The sequence below is a fragment of the Medicago sativa genome, chromosome 8 (genome assembly GCF_051527215.1).
Source record: "Medicago sativa cultivar Bolivia chromosome 8, Bolivia_mono, whole genome shotgun sequence".
Lineage (NCBI taxonomy): Eukaryota > Viridiplantae > Streptophyta > Magnoliopsida > Fabales > Fabaceae > Medicago > Medicago sativa.
The window spans coordinates 9,071,374-9,087,381 of NC_140756.1; the positions used below are offsets into that span (position 1 = coordinate 9,071,374).

Below are 16,008 nucleotides of genomic sequence, written 5' to 3' on the forward strand. Positions count from 1 at the left end.
TGGGTCCCGCATGCACACCTTGGTGGCCTTTGGCCTCGCCTTGCGACCCCCGACACTATTACTCACAAGCTTAATCACTACCCCCTAGTAGTGTTTGTGCCTCCCGTGGAAATCGAACCTAGTACACAGGGGATAAGTACTAGCCATGGCGGCAGTTGCTCGCCTCCCCGATAAAGTCACTCGCAATGGCGAGCGGAACGTGGGGTCACACATGGTTTGCTCGCTTCGGCGGGTTTTGGCATTCTTCGAGCGGTTTTCTTTGCACAATCTTTTATAAAAGTAAACCCCTCAAACCAAGGTCCTATAAGATGATCTTTTAAAAAGAGTTTTCTCAAGAATGAAGCAAGTATTTAATATGTTTAGTAATGCTTGGTACACGAGAGAATGTCATGATGCGACGCGAATTGGGGTAGCAAGTTATTCATTAAGCAAGGGAAAAACTAGAGCCTCGACATAGTTCTCGGGAACTAGCATGTTAAGCAAGAATCCCTAGAATGATAAGACGCGGAGTGTAATCTCTTCGCACATGAGCTAGAATGACTAAGCAATTATGTTAAGTTGTGGATTGATAAGTTATTTCTCTCCACCATGATTAAGCATGTATATGAACAAGTATGAAGTTACAGCTAATCGGATCGATCAAGGTTCCGAGGTAAACAAGCAAGCATGAATAGGTTTAACCCACATGAACGACAAGACCATGACTATTATAATGTAGGTGGCATGTCTCTTGCTATCCACGCCGGGGGGATACAAGGGGTTCTCATGATGGGAACGGTTCAAGCCGCAAGGGACCCGCATGTCACTTGAATAATCAAGATGTAGGTTGTAACGCCCTCCTTTTTATTTAATTATTTTACTTAGTTTTAGAATATATTTATGTATTTATATGATTTATATGAGGGATATATGATTTATTGAGATTAGATGTCTTTTTATAATTTAGTTAATATATTTTGTTGAGTGATATTTTGTTATGTTATATGTTGGTATTTACTAGCATAATATATATGTTATTTGGTGTAGAAATATATTTGTTATTTTGTGTAGAAATATATATGTTATACGGTGAGATATATATTTGTTATTTTTTGTGGAAATATATATATTATTTGGTGTATTAATATTATCAAGTGGGAGATATATATATATATATATATATATATATATATATATATATATATATATATATATATAGTAGAGAAATATTATTCATTAGAATATGAGGATTATTAGTGTGAGTGGAATTGGGGTTAGAATAGAAAGAAGAATAAGTTGTTGGGCCTAAATAGATTTGGGAAGAATATTTTAGTATTATAAATAGAGAAGCTTAGGTTAGAAAGAGTTTACCGAAAACCGCTTTTTGGAAAAGAGGAGAACAAGAAAGAAGAGAAGAGGAGAGATAAGTCAAGAGAAGAGGAGAAGACCTTAGGAAAGAAGAACGGCTGCCTTCGATTCGGGAATTAATCTAAGGTGAGGTGAGACTATCTTACATTAATATTAAGTTGTTAAATCATTAGATTACATCTAACAAGTTGGGGAGAGTTTGTGAGAATTTGAGAATTAGGGTTTTGAGAGAGATTTGATGATTAGATGATGAAAACTTGTTGAATTGATGTAGAAATTGTGTACAGACCTTAGATAATCCATAGGATGATTATTGGAAGTAGTTTTGAGGTTAGCACCATGAGATTAGGTGAAACTTGAAGAAAATCTGCATTCTGCCCGAATTTTGATATTAAAGCTGGTATTGATCAGTGCGGAATTGGTCTTAGGTGTAAACACGAAAGTTGTAGGTATGGATGTTAGCTTTCTAATGTCGTTGGTCTCACGTCAAAACGATTTATAGAACTTGAGTTATGGTCAAATTACTGCACGTAGGTCACAGTGAATTTTTATGGACTTTCAGCACAACTTTTTCGAATTTAAAATGAAAACTGGTATTGATCGGTACAGAATTGGTCTTAGGCGTAAACATGAAAGTTTTAGATAATTTTGTTAGCTTTCTAGTGACTTTGGTTTGACGTGAAAATGATGTTTGGTCTGTGAGTTATGATGAAAATACTACAGGGAGATCTTAGCAAAATTGTACGGTGACAGCATTCTCTGTTTCATGTTTTTGCGTTTTGTTCATATGTTTCTGTTTTGAATTGATCTTTGTTGTAAACATGAAAGTTGTTGATATTTGTGATATCTTTCCAGTAGCTTTGGTTTGACATGAAAATATGTTGTGGATAATTTATTATGTTTTTACAAAGATACATAGTGAATTATCGTCGATGTTTAAATACGATGTTATATGAAGTTGTTTATGATTGATGAATATGATGTTTTAAGATGTTGTTTATTATCATTTGATATTGTTATATTATGATATGACATGAATTATTTATGTGATCCATATGTTGTCAAGATGCTAAGATGTTAAGATGTTAAGACGTTAAGATGATAAGAGTTGTTAAGTCGTTGAGTCGTTATGAAGTCATCAAGTTGTTAAGATGTTATGTTGTCAAGATGTCAAGATATTAAGATGTCATAGATGTTCATGATGTTGTTTAAGTTCTCAAGTTGTAGGAAGATTGAGTCCATTGCATACTCATTAAAGATGGGGGCTTGAGGTCCGGCAGCTTTATGCTCACTTGTTGAAGAGATTATTTACGCTCATATATGTTGGGGGCTTGATGCCCTGAATGGTACCACATGCATTTGCATATCAAGAAGTTTACGATGATTTAAGTTGTTAAGAGTTGCATTGTCAAGTTGAGTCGCATTGTCAAGTCAAGTGTCGAGTCGACTATGAAGTTGTTTAAGATTGAATATGAAGTGAATGATGAGTTTGATTAAGAATGTTGTTTATGTTTGATGATGATGTTTGACGATGATGTTGTTCATGTTTGATGATGATGTTTGATTTTGATGATGATGTTTGACGATGATGTTGTTCATGTTTGATGATGATGTTTGATTATGATGATGATGTTTGACGATGATGTTGTTTATGTTTGATGATGATGTTTGATTATGATGATGATGTTTGACGATGATGTTGTTTAGGATTGATGATGATGTTGATTATGATTTGTTTATGATGGTTGAATATGAAGTTGTTATGATAAGATGTTATGTGATTTATGATATCTTGATATGTGAATTATGATAAGATGTTATACGTTTACTAATGATGATGTATGATGATTCCTCGTGATTATATTTAAGATGTATTGTTTGTGATTATGTTTATGGTTGATGTATAATGTTATGAGATGGTTATGATTAGTACTTGATGTTATATGATGATGTTTATGTCTATGATTAAGATGCTATGATTAAAAGGATATATGATAATGCTTATGACTAATATTTGTAGATATGTGATGATATTTATATGATGATATAATATGAAGTATATGACTAATGTAGGAAGAATAATGATGCGGTTAAGGAAGTTTAAGTTGCTAGATATGATTAATGAATTATATGATGTTTAAGTTGTTGAATGTACTTTATATGATTTATATGCTTTATATTATTGTTTGAGAAATCTCACCCCTCCTCTTTGAATGTTGTCCTTACGTTGGTAACGCGCGAGGTAACCGGTGACTAGGTTTGTTGTTGTGAGTAATCTCCGCCGTGTCGTCTTAGGTGCTGCGATACGTAACGGGATGGGGATTATGTCTTTACTTTCTATTCCTTACGTATTGTTTTTATGAGAATTATAATGAAGTTGTCGGATTGAACAAATCATGATGTTTAGACTATTTATGAGACTATAGTGATGAGATCTTGGTGCCAAAGACTATTTTTATGATGTTGAACTAATTCATGCAAAGTTTAGAAATACTTATGTTGAATTATTTTTGAAGGATAAATTATTATTTATTCCATTTATGATTTTTAAGAAAAGAATGTGACATTCCGTTTTATGTTGAAAAACTCGATTTATTTATGAAATTTCTATGTTGGGAAAACGGGGTGTTACATAGGTGCTCGTGTCTCTTGTTATCCACGTCGGGGGGATACGAGAGGTTCTCGATCCAAGGGGAACGATTCAAGCCGTAAGGGACCCGCACGACACCGAGGGAGTCCGATGTACCCTTGCTAGGTTTCATCGGTCATGTATGGGATTGTTCTCGGGGTTACTCCATCGGGGGCTCTCCGTAAAATGAATCAAGATAATGACCGTTTGTTCAACGCTAACATAATGAATGAACTTATGCACGACCATGTATGTTATGATTATGATTCCATGCACGACTATGATTATGTTCACGAATGAACTCATGTACGATTATGTTAAGAACAAGAGCACGAGATGCTAATAGACAAGTGCAAGTTAAGTATAGAACAAGAAAGAATGTAATACCGATGACGATCTTAGGTTTCCCCTAATCATCCGGTTTAGGATCGTGTCATGATTATGATGTGCCTAAGCCTCGATACGTAGAGCGTAATCTTGGCAATGCGGTTTTAGTTTCCCCTCGACCGCCATGACACGTATGATATTAGCAAGACCTACGACAAGTAAGATAAACCTATGACGGGTCTAGCATGCACTACCGAGTCTAGGAAAATATGACCACACACGTATAATCAACCGTCGAGTTGTATTGTAGACACGTGGTGACCGTAGGTTTCCCCCGAGGTTACCTATAGCCTAGGATTTAGGGGAACTCAACGAGACATTATGTCTCATCCCAATCCTTATTTGTTTCGGATTAACGGGTTGGATGACAAGCTAGTAGCCGAATGGATGTTTCAACAAGTGGTCGTTCGTACTGCGAGGATGTTATGGATATTCAAGGATGTATTTATTGTTCTTTAGAAAAGATGAGTTGTATTATTATTGTACGAACGGATGATGTTGTATGAAATATTCATTCGAAGTTTTATTGTTGTAAATTTTTAATGTATCTGTACGAAACTAATACACATGCTAGACTTTTTAGATACATCTAGTATGAGTGTTACAAACTTAAACAAAAAATGATAATTTTATTTTTAGTTTAGGAATTTTACTTGTTATAAATTTTAATTAAGAGGGGATTAACTAAAATAATATTTCATTAAGTTTTAATTAAAAAATTATGCTTTAAGTATTTGATAAATCATACATAATTTATTTTCAATAATTCTCATGTATTAAATATGATTCTTGATTATTGTAAAAAAAATAAAAAATGGAGTCATATAAATCTATCACCAAGAACACCACCAACCAACAACATATCCATTCCACCATTAGAAGTTTTCTTTTTCTAAAGAATCCATTCTCTCTAATTATTCATATATTAAATATGACTTTTGGTTTCATGTATGTCATGTGATTGTGAATAATAATATTATATATACTAAAATATGATTCTTTTAATAAATTGTAAATTTTATTATTATTTATTATTTTGATGTGATCGATATTTATTATTGTTATTTCGTTTAAAAACTTAAATTTTATATATATTATATGTTTCTAGTCCTAGAATTACAGGTAAAGTTGTTGTCACATGATTGAAAGATCATTGTTCAAATTCTATAAATAACATATTGTGTACAAAATAAGGTAAGGCTCTATACAATACACCAATTGATGGGATCCCTTCACGGACCCTATGTATACAACTAGAGCTTTAGTGCATCGAGACTACACCCTTTTTATATTTTTTCTTCCTAAACAACATTTATATTCAATTTTTAATTCTTTTGTATATTATGGTGAGGATTATTTCACTTTTATAAGTTGGATAAAAATTTAAGATTTAATTTAATTCTCAAATTTTCAAGGAAAGCTAAGGGGGCTTTGATATCTAAAAATTTTATGCATGTAAGTAATATAGTTTTACTCTTTTTTAAAAAAAAAAAATCATAAGATAGTTTTAGTTACTAGAATCAATGAGGGCGTTCATCTTCGAGTATAAAAAATTGAGCTTCATTTGAGATGCATCCGATCCGTTAAACTTTAAACTAGTAAGTAAATGAGTTTTTTTTTAAATAATTATTTATTATCATTTAAATTTATAATAACTAAATATTATTTACTAGAAGTGTCGGTGAAATAAAATTTAAATTTTTTATTTTAATAATTACAATAGTGAATATTGATATTTTTACGATAAAATTTAAAATTAAAAATTAGTATGATTCATATAAACAATAGAATTATATATTGATTTAAAAAGCAAGTATATCGGTACACTTTAATTTATGACTGTACTATAAAAACTCCCTATTTTTGGACATTAGTATATTTTTTGGTGCAAGTAGCCGCTCTTGAGAAAAATAAAAATTAATCATTTAAGTATGAAAATCAGTTAATAAATATTTAAGAGATAAATAAATAACTAGTAGTAATACTAATACCTTTCTAAAGGTAGTTTTGTATGAATCATACTAATTTTTAAATATATTATTACTTTCGTAACCATGTTCAAATGACCATATATTATTATCTTACGTAGGGAATATGCAAAAGAGTCTTTGTGATGGGTGTGATAGTTTCATTCCATCAAAAGTTCGTCCTCGATGTCGTGATCGGTTCAACTTTTTTTGTGATTGGCATGATGTTGACATTTAGCAAACATGTAGAAATTTGTAATTAAAGCTTACAGAGCCGCATGGTTATGGTTTATAAGATTTATGGTCTGTTTGGTAGGCATGAAATAGGCAAGAGAGAAATAGAGTAGAGAGAATAAGGGGAGAAGTGTGCTCTTTCTCTCGTTTGGTGCGAGAAGAGAAATTGCTGCGACGGATAAAAAACCTGTGGGTCCCACCGTTTTTGTCTTCTTCGCTCATCTGCGGAGAAAGAGGGAAGAGAAGCAATATTTGAATGTTATTCCCATTATACCCTTGTCTCTACCTAGTTTTTTTTATCACATTCAAACCTCGGCTTTTTTATTTGTTGAACATCCATTGTATTTGTTGAACACATTCAACGACTAAATTGTTCCAATTCAAAGGTGTATTTGTATATATGGAGAAAGGTATTGCGATGAAGGTGATGTAATTGGCAATATTTAACTTTTACTTTATTTCAAAATATGAAAATCACAAAGCTGTATTTTACAAGAGGAACATGAGAAGATTATTTTTCTCTTTTTCCTTTGGACAAAAATATGAGCTTGGGTCTAAATTGTTTAGGAGGGTGTTTCAATTAATATGTAAATGCGAGATGATGAAGTGGAACAACCGAATGGGTTGTTGTGTGGTGTGAGTTTTTTTTTTTTTTTTTTGACCTTTGGTATGAGTTTTTTTGTGTGGTGAGTTACCAATTAATTGATAAAATCATAAATTAAATTAGAGATGAGTAATCTAAAATTTTTACTCGTGGGATTAGGAAAGGGAAAGTTTTTTTTTTTGAGAGGTAGGAAAGGAGAAGTCGTTGAGTTGGTCTAATAAAACTAAAATATTAAATTACTTAAATTAATTAATTAATAATAAAATAATGAAATTATTTTTATTAACAATTAATTAATTTATTAAGTAATATAATAATCAGTTCAATTATTCCAATTATTTAAGCTTGCTCATAATTAGATCAAGTAATTGAATTAATTAAATCATTTTAATGTGAGATTTTTATCTCAAGGGTATTTTTGTATTTTTTGCTATAATCCACACTTCTCTCTTCTCTATTTCTTTCATATTTCTCTTATACCAAACAACCCATCAAATCTACTCAATTTCTCACCTTTTTCTCTCTTCTCATACTCTCTCTTACATACTTCTCTCTTCACAATTTCTCTTCTAAACCAAACACACCCACTTATAGAGTAGTGAACTTATAGAGTTTGATGATAGCTTGGAAGCGAGCTCTTGTTTATAAACAAAAATCGATTACGCGGAAGCTTTAGCGTTGATTCAAGAATCTCATGAATCCCCGAGTCCAACAAGTATGTTCAAATCATCAAACATATTCTTGTCTCGCTATTATTTTCCCACACTTACCGAGAAGGTAATCGGTGTGCGGATTATATGTGTAAAAAAATAAAAATAAAAAATTCTAGACCCAACAACTAGCCTGTTGTGATAACAACTGGCCTGTTATGATATTATGTATAATGTGTCTTTTGAATTGGAATCCAAACTTTATTGACAATATTATAAATATATGTGTTCCTTTTCTTTCAGTTTTTACCAAAATGTGTTCCATATATGCAAATGTTTTCGACACATTAAAAATTAAGCACCCGAAACAACATGCTACTTCTATAACTATACATTAATGAGTATGCATTTGCAAAGTTACAAGCATTCAGTGATAACCTGTGATGCACCTTAGAGTTGTTAAATATAAAAACGAAACTGATATTCCATTACTAGAATTACCATTGGTTACATAATTTCTAGTGCTTCGTTGCATGGAATTACACAACAGCCAAAACATATAGAATAGGAGACTATGTCGTTAAAATTTTATACACATTCTAGTTTTTCGGCACCAAATTTCTCCACTTGAGTGTTAATTGAGAAATAGTCTTTGTAGAAGAGCCATCTTATTTGAGTGCATTAGAAGCAGCTTCTTTTAATTCATTTATGTTATTGTGCAATTTCTCACCTTCTTCTCCTTCCATGAGACACTTGATCACCTTAGCAACCTCTACCCTTTCCACAATGCCATTTTCATCAACTCTTGGCCTTAGTCCCACTTTTAGTCCCTCACTCAGCAAAACCGCATTCATTCTCTGCTCAGCAAACAAAGGCCATGTGATTAGTGGCACACCATGCACCACACTCTCAAGGGTTGAATTCCAGCCACAATGCGTCAAGAAACCACCAATTGAGTTGTGATTAAGGATTTGAACCTGTGGTGCCCATGATGGAATAACCATACCTTGTTCCTTAGTTCTCTCTAAGAACCCACATGGTAAAAATTCCACAGGGTCAACATCATTTTGTGTTGAAACTGAAAAATATGCTGCACTTGATGAACTACTGCTTGGTGCTCTTACAACCCATAAGAATTTCTGATTACTCGATTCCAGACCGAAAGCCAACTCAACAATTTGTTCTTGTGAAAGTGTACCACCACTCCCAAAAGAAACATACAAAACTGAACAATGATGTTGTTTATCCAACCATGTGAGACACTCAGACCTATTAGCATCGTCACCGGAACTAGTTACTGTCTGGATGATGGGTCCAACAGGATACACAAGAGGGACTGTTACTTCCTTCCTCTCTTTAGTGCTTTTATAGGACCTATTTCCATTTCTAAGAAGCTATTAACAAGAACACCATCAGCAAAACGGTACTTTTTAACTTGTTTTAGAAAGGATTTGTAAGTTTGATTTGATCTATCTTGTGCCGGGGAATAAAGATCTCTGCCATGGAGTGGTACGCAGCCTGGTATTTCGATAGGTTCTGGTAAATCTCTGTACTCACATGATGTTTCCTCGTCCAACTTAGGCAAATATAAGCTCAAAGACAGTGTAGTAGCTGCTCCAGGATAGTATATGTAGGACAACATGTTGAATTCCTTAGCAAATTAGTGCTTCAACTGCGAAAGGATCAATCACCAAGGCTACAAGGTATGTCCTTAAAGTTAAGGACTTCAAAGCCTGATGTATAGATGGCAATGATTGAGTTAGTGAGAGCTGAATTTGCATTTCTAAGGTAGTTCCCTTGGGGTGTACTGGTGGAAGAAAAGAGTAATTGATGTTTGATGGAAGAGATTGAAGAATGGTTTTTGAGGAACTTGGGGGAGAACCAAGTGTGGGAATGAGACATGTGACATGAAGATATGGATGAAGGTGAACAAGTAGCTTGGAGAATTGAAGAACAGGGACCAAGTGGCTATAGCCAACACCAGGAACAACTGCAATGTTAAGTGTTTTCTCCATAGAAGTTTATGTTCAAGTTCATAGATTTATATGAGGTAGAATCATTACTTTTGTTTTGTCAATTGTAAAAATACTCAAATAGAAGAGTTATGTATGGGCCAAAACGTCAACATAAAGTATATGCTTGTACATTTAATAATCTAACTCTTAACTCTTGCTCTTAACTTTATATGAGGTAGAATCATTACTTTTTTTGCCAGTTATAAAGAATTATGTATGTGCCAAAACCAGTGATGGATATGAGCAAGCTAAGAAACATAATATTAAGAAACATGATGTTCTCTGACTCATACTATAATATTGACTAGTTAAGAAACATCATGTTTTCCGACTCACTTGTCGTTTGTTTAGAAGTTTTTAGGCTTAATTGCACTTTTGACCCCCTATCTTTCCAAAACTTGCGGTTACGGCCCCTTAACTAATTTAAATACAAAACAGCCCCCTAATCATTGAATCTTTGGCAGTTTTGGCCCCCCAAGGCCAAAAATAAAAAAATGACATGTGGCACCTCATTTAGGGTGCCACGTCGGCGTTGGGGGCCAAAACTGCCAAAGATTCAATACTTAGGGGGCCGTTTTGTATTTAAATTAGTTAGGGGCTGTAACCGCAAGTTTTGGAAAGATAGGGGGTCAAAAGTGCAATTAAGCCAAGTTTTTATCTGTCAAGTTGTATCAATTGTTTTGTCTAAATCATTTTTTTCGGGGATGCCTAAATCATTTCGACTATTTATCACAATATATGGTTTCATATATAAGACAAAGTTGAGTCAATAAAATTTACATTTTTAGTTTAAAATTTAGATTAAATACATCAACTTTTGTTGATCCGAATTTCTCTTGTATATAAGACCCGATGGAGTATATAGAAAGAATTGATATGTGAAATGAGATAATGATTAGTTAATGGTATATAGGGAAAAAGACAACCGATAATTTTCTTGGTATGTGTATTAACACTTACTCTTTTGATTATTCTTTGAGGGATGCGTATTGAAAAAAGAACATTTGAAAGATGTCACTCCCTAAATGAATCTTAATTGTCTTAATAGATTAGTATTTGAATTTGAAATATGTGGAAATACCTTGATTTACAAAAAAGAATGTGTATATCATAAAGACAAGCTATATACAAATCTAAATTTTATTTCAATAAAAACAAATAAAAATAGTGAGTCATCAAAAGTATTGTCTTAATAGATTAGTATTTGAATTTGAAATTGATGTGGAAATACCTTGATTTACAAAAAAGAATGTGTATATCATAAAGGCAAGCTATATACAAATCTAAATTTTATTTCAATAAAAACAAATAAAAATAGTGAGTCATCAAAAGTATGAGGATGAAAACTATATATAAGTATCATAAAATATTAATTAAGATAATTACAATCAACGAGTGGAGGAAGAGGTTTCCAAGAGCCATCCAAAGATTGCTTCATACACAAGTAACTCAACTCAAAAAACTTGAAAGAAAGAAAAAGCACAAACATTAACCAAAGTATATGCATTCATTCATTCATGAGCAACAACAACCACTTGTTTACCAACATTGCGACCACCGTATAGGCCAATCAATGCGGCGGGACCATTCTCAAGACCCTCGGCTATGTCTTCCACATACACAACCTTTCCTTCTCTTATAAGAGGCGGGACAAACTCCAAGAATTTTGTATAAAGGTGAAAGTAATCGGATATAACAAAACCCTCGATCCGAATCCGCTTATATATGATTTGTGCCAAATTTGTGACACCTTCGAGTTGAGTAAGATTGTACCGTGAGATCATTCCACTTACGGGTATGCGACCATGGACTCGCATATTCAAAAGTACGGCATCAAGTGTCTTTCCCCCAACATTCTCAAAGTAAATGTCAATGCCTTCGGAAAGTACCTAATTTACATAAATTGATATCAATATCAACTACTCATTAATGTGTCTCATGTTACTAAGTGTAGTAAGTAGTAACTATGAAGCACCGACACAACCGATAACACCGATACATGGACACGGACAATAATTTGGAAAATAGAAGTGACTGTGTTGTGATGGTGTCGACGGCAACATGTGTAGGACACACCTTCAATATAAAGTGCCGATGCTACATAGGTAACTACAATTTGTGTCAATAAACAAATTGATTAAAAAAATGTTAATAACAGACCTTTTTAAAGCTGCATTGAGGTCTGGTTCTTCTTTGTAGTTAAATGCTTCATCATATCCAAATTTATTCTTCAAAAGATCCACCTAGTGTGCCACAATTCAGTTCATTTAATATAATTATCCAAAGACTTCCAAACTTGAAAATAGTATTTTTGTAGTATAATCAGATTAACTAAATCTCACCAAGTGAACAAAGACATGGATTTTGGTTATTGCAATTAGGCTCATTCAAGATAATAGTACTTTAAACAGTAGAATAAATAATCATTGGTTTTTTCTTAGGGGATGTTGATGATTCATTATTTTTGCAGGCACATATAACAACAAAAGTATGCAAATACCTTTTCTTTAGTACCAGCACTTCCAACAACATAACAACCATGCAGTTTTGCAAATTGACCTACAAGTTGACCAACAGCACCAGATGCAGCAGAAACATAAACATTCTCTCCTTTCTTAGGACTGCCTAATTCAAAGAAACCGGCATATGCAGTCATTCCCGGCATACCTGTACTCAAACAAAAGCGTAAAATATGTTAAAAAACACAACAAAATGGAAGAAAACTACGCAACTAATATCAATATAAATTGAAATTGTTGAACAGAACGCGTGTACCAAGAATTCCAGTATAATAGGAAAGTGGGACATCAGTGTGCTCGATTTTGAACATTCCAGTTGTAGGAACCAAACTATACTCTTCCCATTTAGTAAGACTCCAAACTAAATCATCTTTCTTATAATCTGGATGTCCAGATTCTACAACTTTAGATACTCCAAAGCCTGTCAGTGGCTGCAATTACTCATCAGTTAGTAGCTACATTTATTCTATGATAAAAAATAAATTCTCAATACTTCAGATTCCTTGATCAATTGCAACTATGTTAGCTTATACTGATATCTAATAATAATTGATGAAAGAGAGAGCATGGCTTACAGAACCAGGGGTGAGAGCACCAAGTCCTGCAGTAGTGTCCTTGGTCATCAGGAGTCTCATCTCATGTAAGGATCACAAGACAAGTAGAGATTTTTGAGCAGAACAACATCGTTGGAACCTTGTGGAAGGTTGAGAGTTATGGTACTCTCAACAATGTTCATGTCTGATTCTTTAGGAAAACCAGACACATAGTCCTTTAGAATCACTTGCTTGTTCCTCACTTCCGCCATCTCAGGAATTGTGTCACAAAAATCTTTGTGGTGTTTGTGTTGTACATGTACATCTAGTACAACTGGCCACACATTGGTCTGTACATTTATCTAACAAATTTGTACGAATTAAATTGCCAAAATTGTTCCTAATTTAATTTCAAGTAATGATTTAGTCTTCTATTTTCAAGTTTTAAATCTATGATTTATTTTCTTATGGTCTTTCATCCAAATTTACATACAAATCTAGATTTAGAGTTTAAAAATTCATATGCAAATTAACCAAAATGGCAAAAAATGACACGAACTTTTTTTAAAAGACCAAATACTTATATGAAGTTAAGTTAAAGAAACACAAGTATAATTTTTTCAAAGAAATTTGCGTGAATAACTTTTTTAAGGGGTAAAAATATGCTTTGGTATAAATATTCTTAATCTATCTAAAAATTTCTTCGAACCTTGATTTTTGGTTCATCAAAAGTTTAATATCACAACTTTTGGTCCCTCGCTTTTAAGTTAATTTATTTGTATCTTCGAAATTTTGAATTTTTTTGAGCAGTTATGTTTAATATATTATAGAATTCTCTTTTGCAAAAGTTTAAATTTTTTAACAAGGGATGAATTAAATACGAATTTCCATGTTTTCGGTACTTAAAAATGCATATTTAATTTATGTTTTTGTTAAAAAAATTATAATTTTTTTGAGATAGATTCTCATAATATTCTAGACATTCATACAAAAAATTATTCAAAATTTCAAATGATACACATGCATTCTTTTCCATTTTTATTTGTCATTTACAAAGTTTAAAGTAATATCCGTTGTTTTTTCTAAATCATTTCGACTAAACACATAAATATCCTTAAAAGGATGTGTTTGTTTTTAACCTAAATCAAATAAAAATAGTGAATCAGCCAAAATATGAGGATCAAAACTATATTTAAGTCTATCTTAAAATGTTAATTAAGAAGATAATTACAATCAACAGAATGGATGAAGAGGTTTCCAAAGGTCATCCAAAGAGTGCTCCATGCACAAGTAACTAAACACAAAGACATGAAAGAGAGAAAAAAAACACAAACATTTAACCAAAGCATCTCCATTCATTCTTTCACTCATGAGAAACAACTACCACTTGTTTACCAACATTTTGACCACTAAACAGACCAACCAAAGCTGCAGGGCCATTCTCAAGACCCTCAGCTATGTCTTCCACATACACAACCTTTCCTTCTCTTATAAGAGACAAGACAAACTCCAAGAATTTTGTATAAAGATGATAGTATTCAAATACAGCAAAACCTTCCATCCGAATCCGCTTATACATGATATGTGCCAAATTTGTGACACCTTCGGGTTGAGTACGATTGTCTTGTGAGATCATTCCACACACGGGTATGCGCCCATGGAGTTTCATATTCAAGAGTACAGCATCAAGTGTCTTGCCTCCAACGTTCTCAAAGTAAATGTCGATGCCTTCGGAAAGTATCTAGTTTACATAAATTGATATCCGCTAGTTATTAGTGTGTCTCATTTTACCAAGTAACTATCTATGAAGCATTAACACAACACACGACACCGATACATACACACGAATAATAATTTGGAAAAATAGAAGTGTATGCAATCACAAGTGACATTGTTGTGTTGGTGTCGACACCAACGCGTGTCGGACACCAACATGTGTTGGACACACCTTGAATATAGAGTGTAGATGCTAGGTAACTATAGTTTTTTTGTCAATAAACAGATTAAATTAAAAATCTACCATAAAAGTGTTAAAAACAAACCTTTTCAAAGCTGCATTGAGGTCTGGTTCTTCTTTGTAGTTAAAGGCTTCATCATATCCAAATTTATTTTTCAACAAATCCACCTGGTGTGTCATAATTATATTCATTTAGTATAATTACAGGATAATGGTTGTAATTATGTACAGGTTTCCAAAATTTAAAATAGTATTTTTGTAACAAAATCAAACTAGCAAAGACTTGGATAGTGGTTATTGTAGTTAGGCTAATTCAAAATAGCACTACTTTAAACCGTAGAATGAATAATAAAATGTTGATGTTGATTCATCATTTATGCAGGAAGCATATATAACAACAATAATCAGACAAATACCTTCTCTTTACTTCCAGCACTTCCAACAACATAGCAACCATGCAATTTGGCAAATTGGCCAACAAGTTGACCAACAGCACCAGAGGCAGATGAAACAAAAACTGTCTCTCCTTTCTTAGGAGAGCCTACTTCAAAAAAACCAGCATAAGCAGTCATTCCTGGCATACCTGTACTCAAACAAAACACAACATATCTCATGTGTCACAACGAAATGGCAGAAAACTACACGACTAACATCGATACAAATTGAAATTGTTGAATACCGAGAATTCCAGTATAGTAGGAAAGCGGGACATCAGTATGCTCAATTTTGAAATGTATTTCAGTTGCAGGGACCAAACTATACTCTTCCCATTTAGTCATTCCCCAAACTAAATCGTCTTTCTTATAATCTGGATGTCCAGAGTCTACAACTTTAGACACTCCTAATCCTGTCAATGGCTGCAATTACTCATCAGTTAGTAGCTGCCGTTAAAGTGACATATTGGTCCAGTCAACAAACTGTAACTATAACTTCATTATAGTTACTTTATGGCTAACAATTTATAGTTGAGAAAGTTAGTTATAATGTGTAAGGTGCCACTTTTGATGGTACCTACAGGTAAGGAGAAATTACTCTAAAAAGGGTTAAAAACTACACTAAAACTATTCTAACATAACTAACATCTTTGTTCATTCTTTTGATAATGATTACAATGATCAATCCATTATTTATAGCCTTGATATTCTAACAACTTCACCTATGACTCA

General features: G+C 33.0%; 1 protein-coding gene and 2 pseudogenes across 2 annotated transcripts; all 3 read right to left on the minus strand.

Annotated features, from left to right (window-relative positions):
- Positions 1–8,121: 8,121 nt before the first annotated feature.
- On the minus strand, positions 8,122–10,044 carry LOC146896725 (hydroquinone glucosyltransferase pseudogene; annotated as a pseudogene).
- Positions 10,045–11,241: 1,197 nt separating this feature from the next.
- Positions 11,242–13,218, minus strand: LOC146896726 (NADPH-dependent oxidoreductase 2-alkenal reductase-like; annotated as a pseudogene). Its single transcript, XR_015022374.1, has 5 exons — positions 12,933–13,218; positions 12,609–12,783; positions 12,334–12,500; positions 11,994–12,076; positions 11,242–11,722 (listed from the first exon to the last, which is right to left on the minus strand). The product of XR_015022374.1 is annotated as an NADPH-dependent oxidoreductase 2-alkenal reductase-like (transcript).
- Positions 13,219–14,213: 995 nt separating this feature from the next.
- Positions 14,214–15,703, minus strand: LOC146896727 (2-alkenal reductase (NADP(+)-dependent)-like). Its single transcript, XM_085735178.1, has 4 exons — positions 15,522–15,703; positions 15,259–15,425; positions 14,924–15,010; positions 14,214–14,626 (listed from the first exon to the last, which is right to left on the minus strand). Exons 1-4 carry the CDS (start codon positions 15,619–15,621, stop codon positions 14,249–14,251), a joined length of 732 nt encoding a protein of 243 aa, XP_085591304.1. The 5' UTR covers positions 15,622–15,703; the 3' UTR covers positions 14,214–14,248.
- Positions 15,704–16,008: the final 305 nt, after the last annotated feature.

Bases quoted from the DNA above. Each gene is read 5' to 3' on its own strand.
- LOC146896727 (XM_085735178.1), bottom strand. From the start codon at position 15,621: ATGACTAAATGGGAAGAGTATAGTTTGGTCCCTGCAACTGAAATACAT. The intron at 15,426-15,521 runs GTATTCAACAAT...GTTTGAGTACAG, and splicing joins CTACTATACTGGAATTCTCG to GTATGCCAGGAATGACTGCT. The intron at 14,627-14,923 runs GTTTTTAACACT...TATGTAAACTAG, and splicing joins ATGCAGCTTTGAAAAGGTTT to ATACTTTCCGAAGGCATCGA.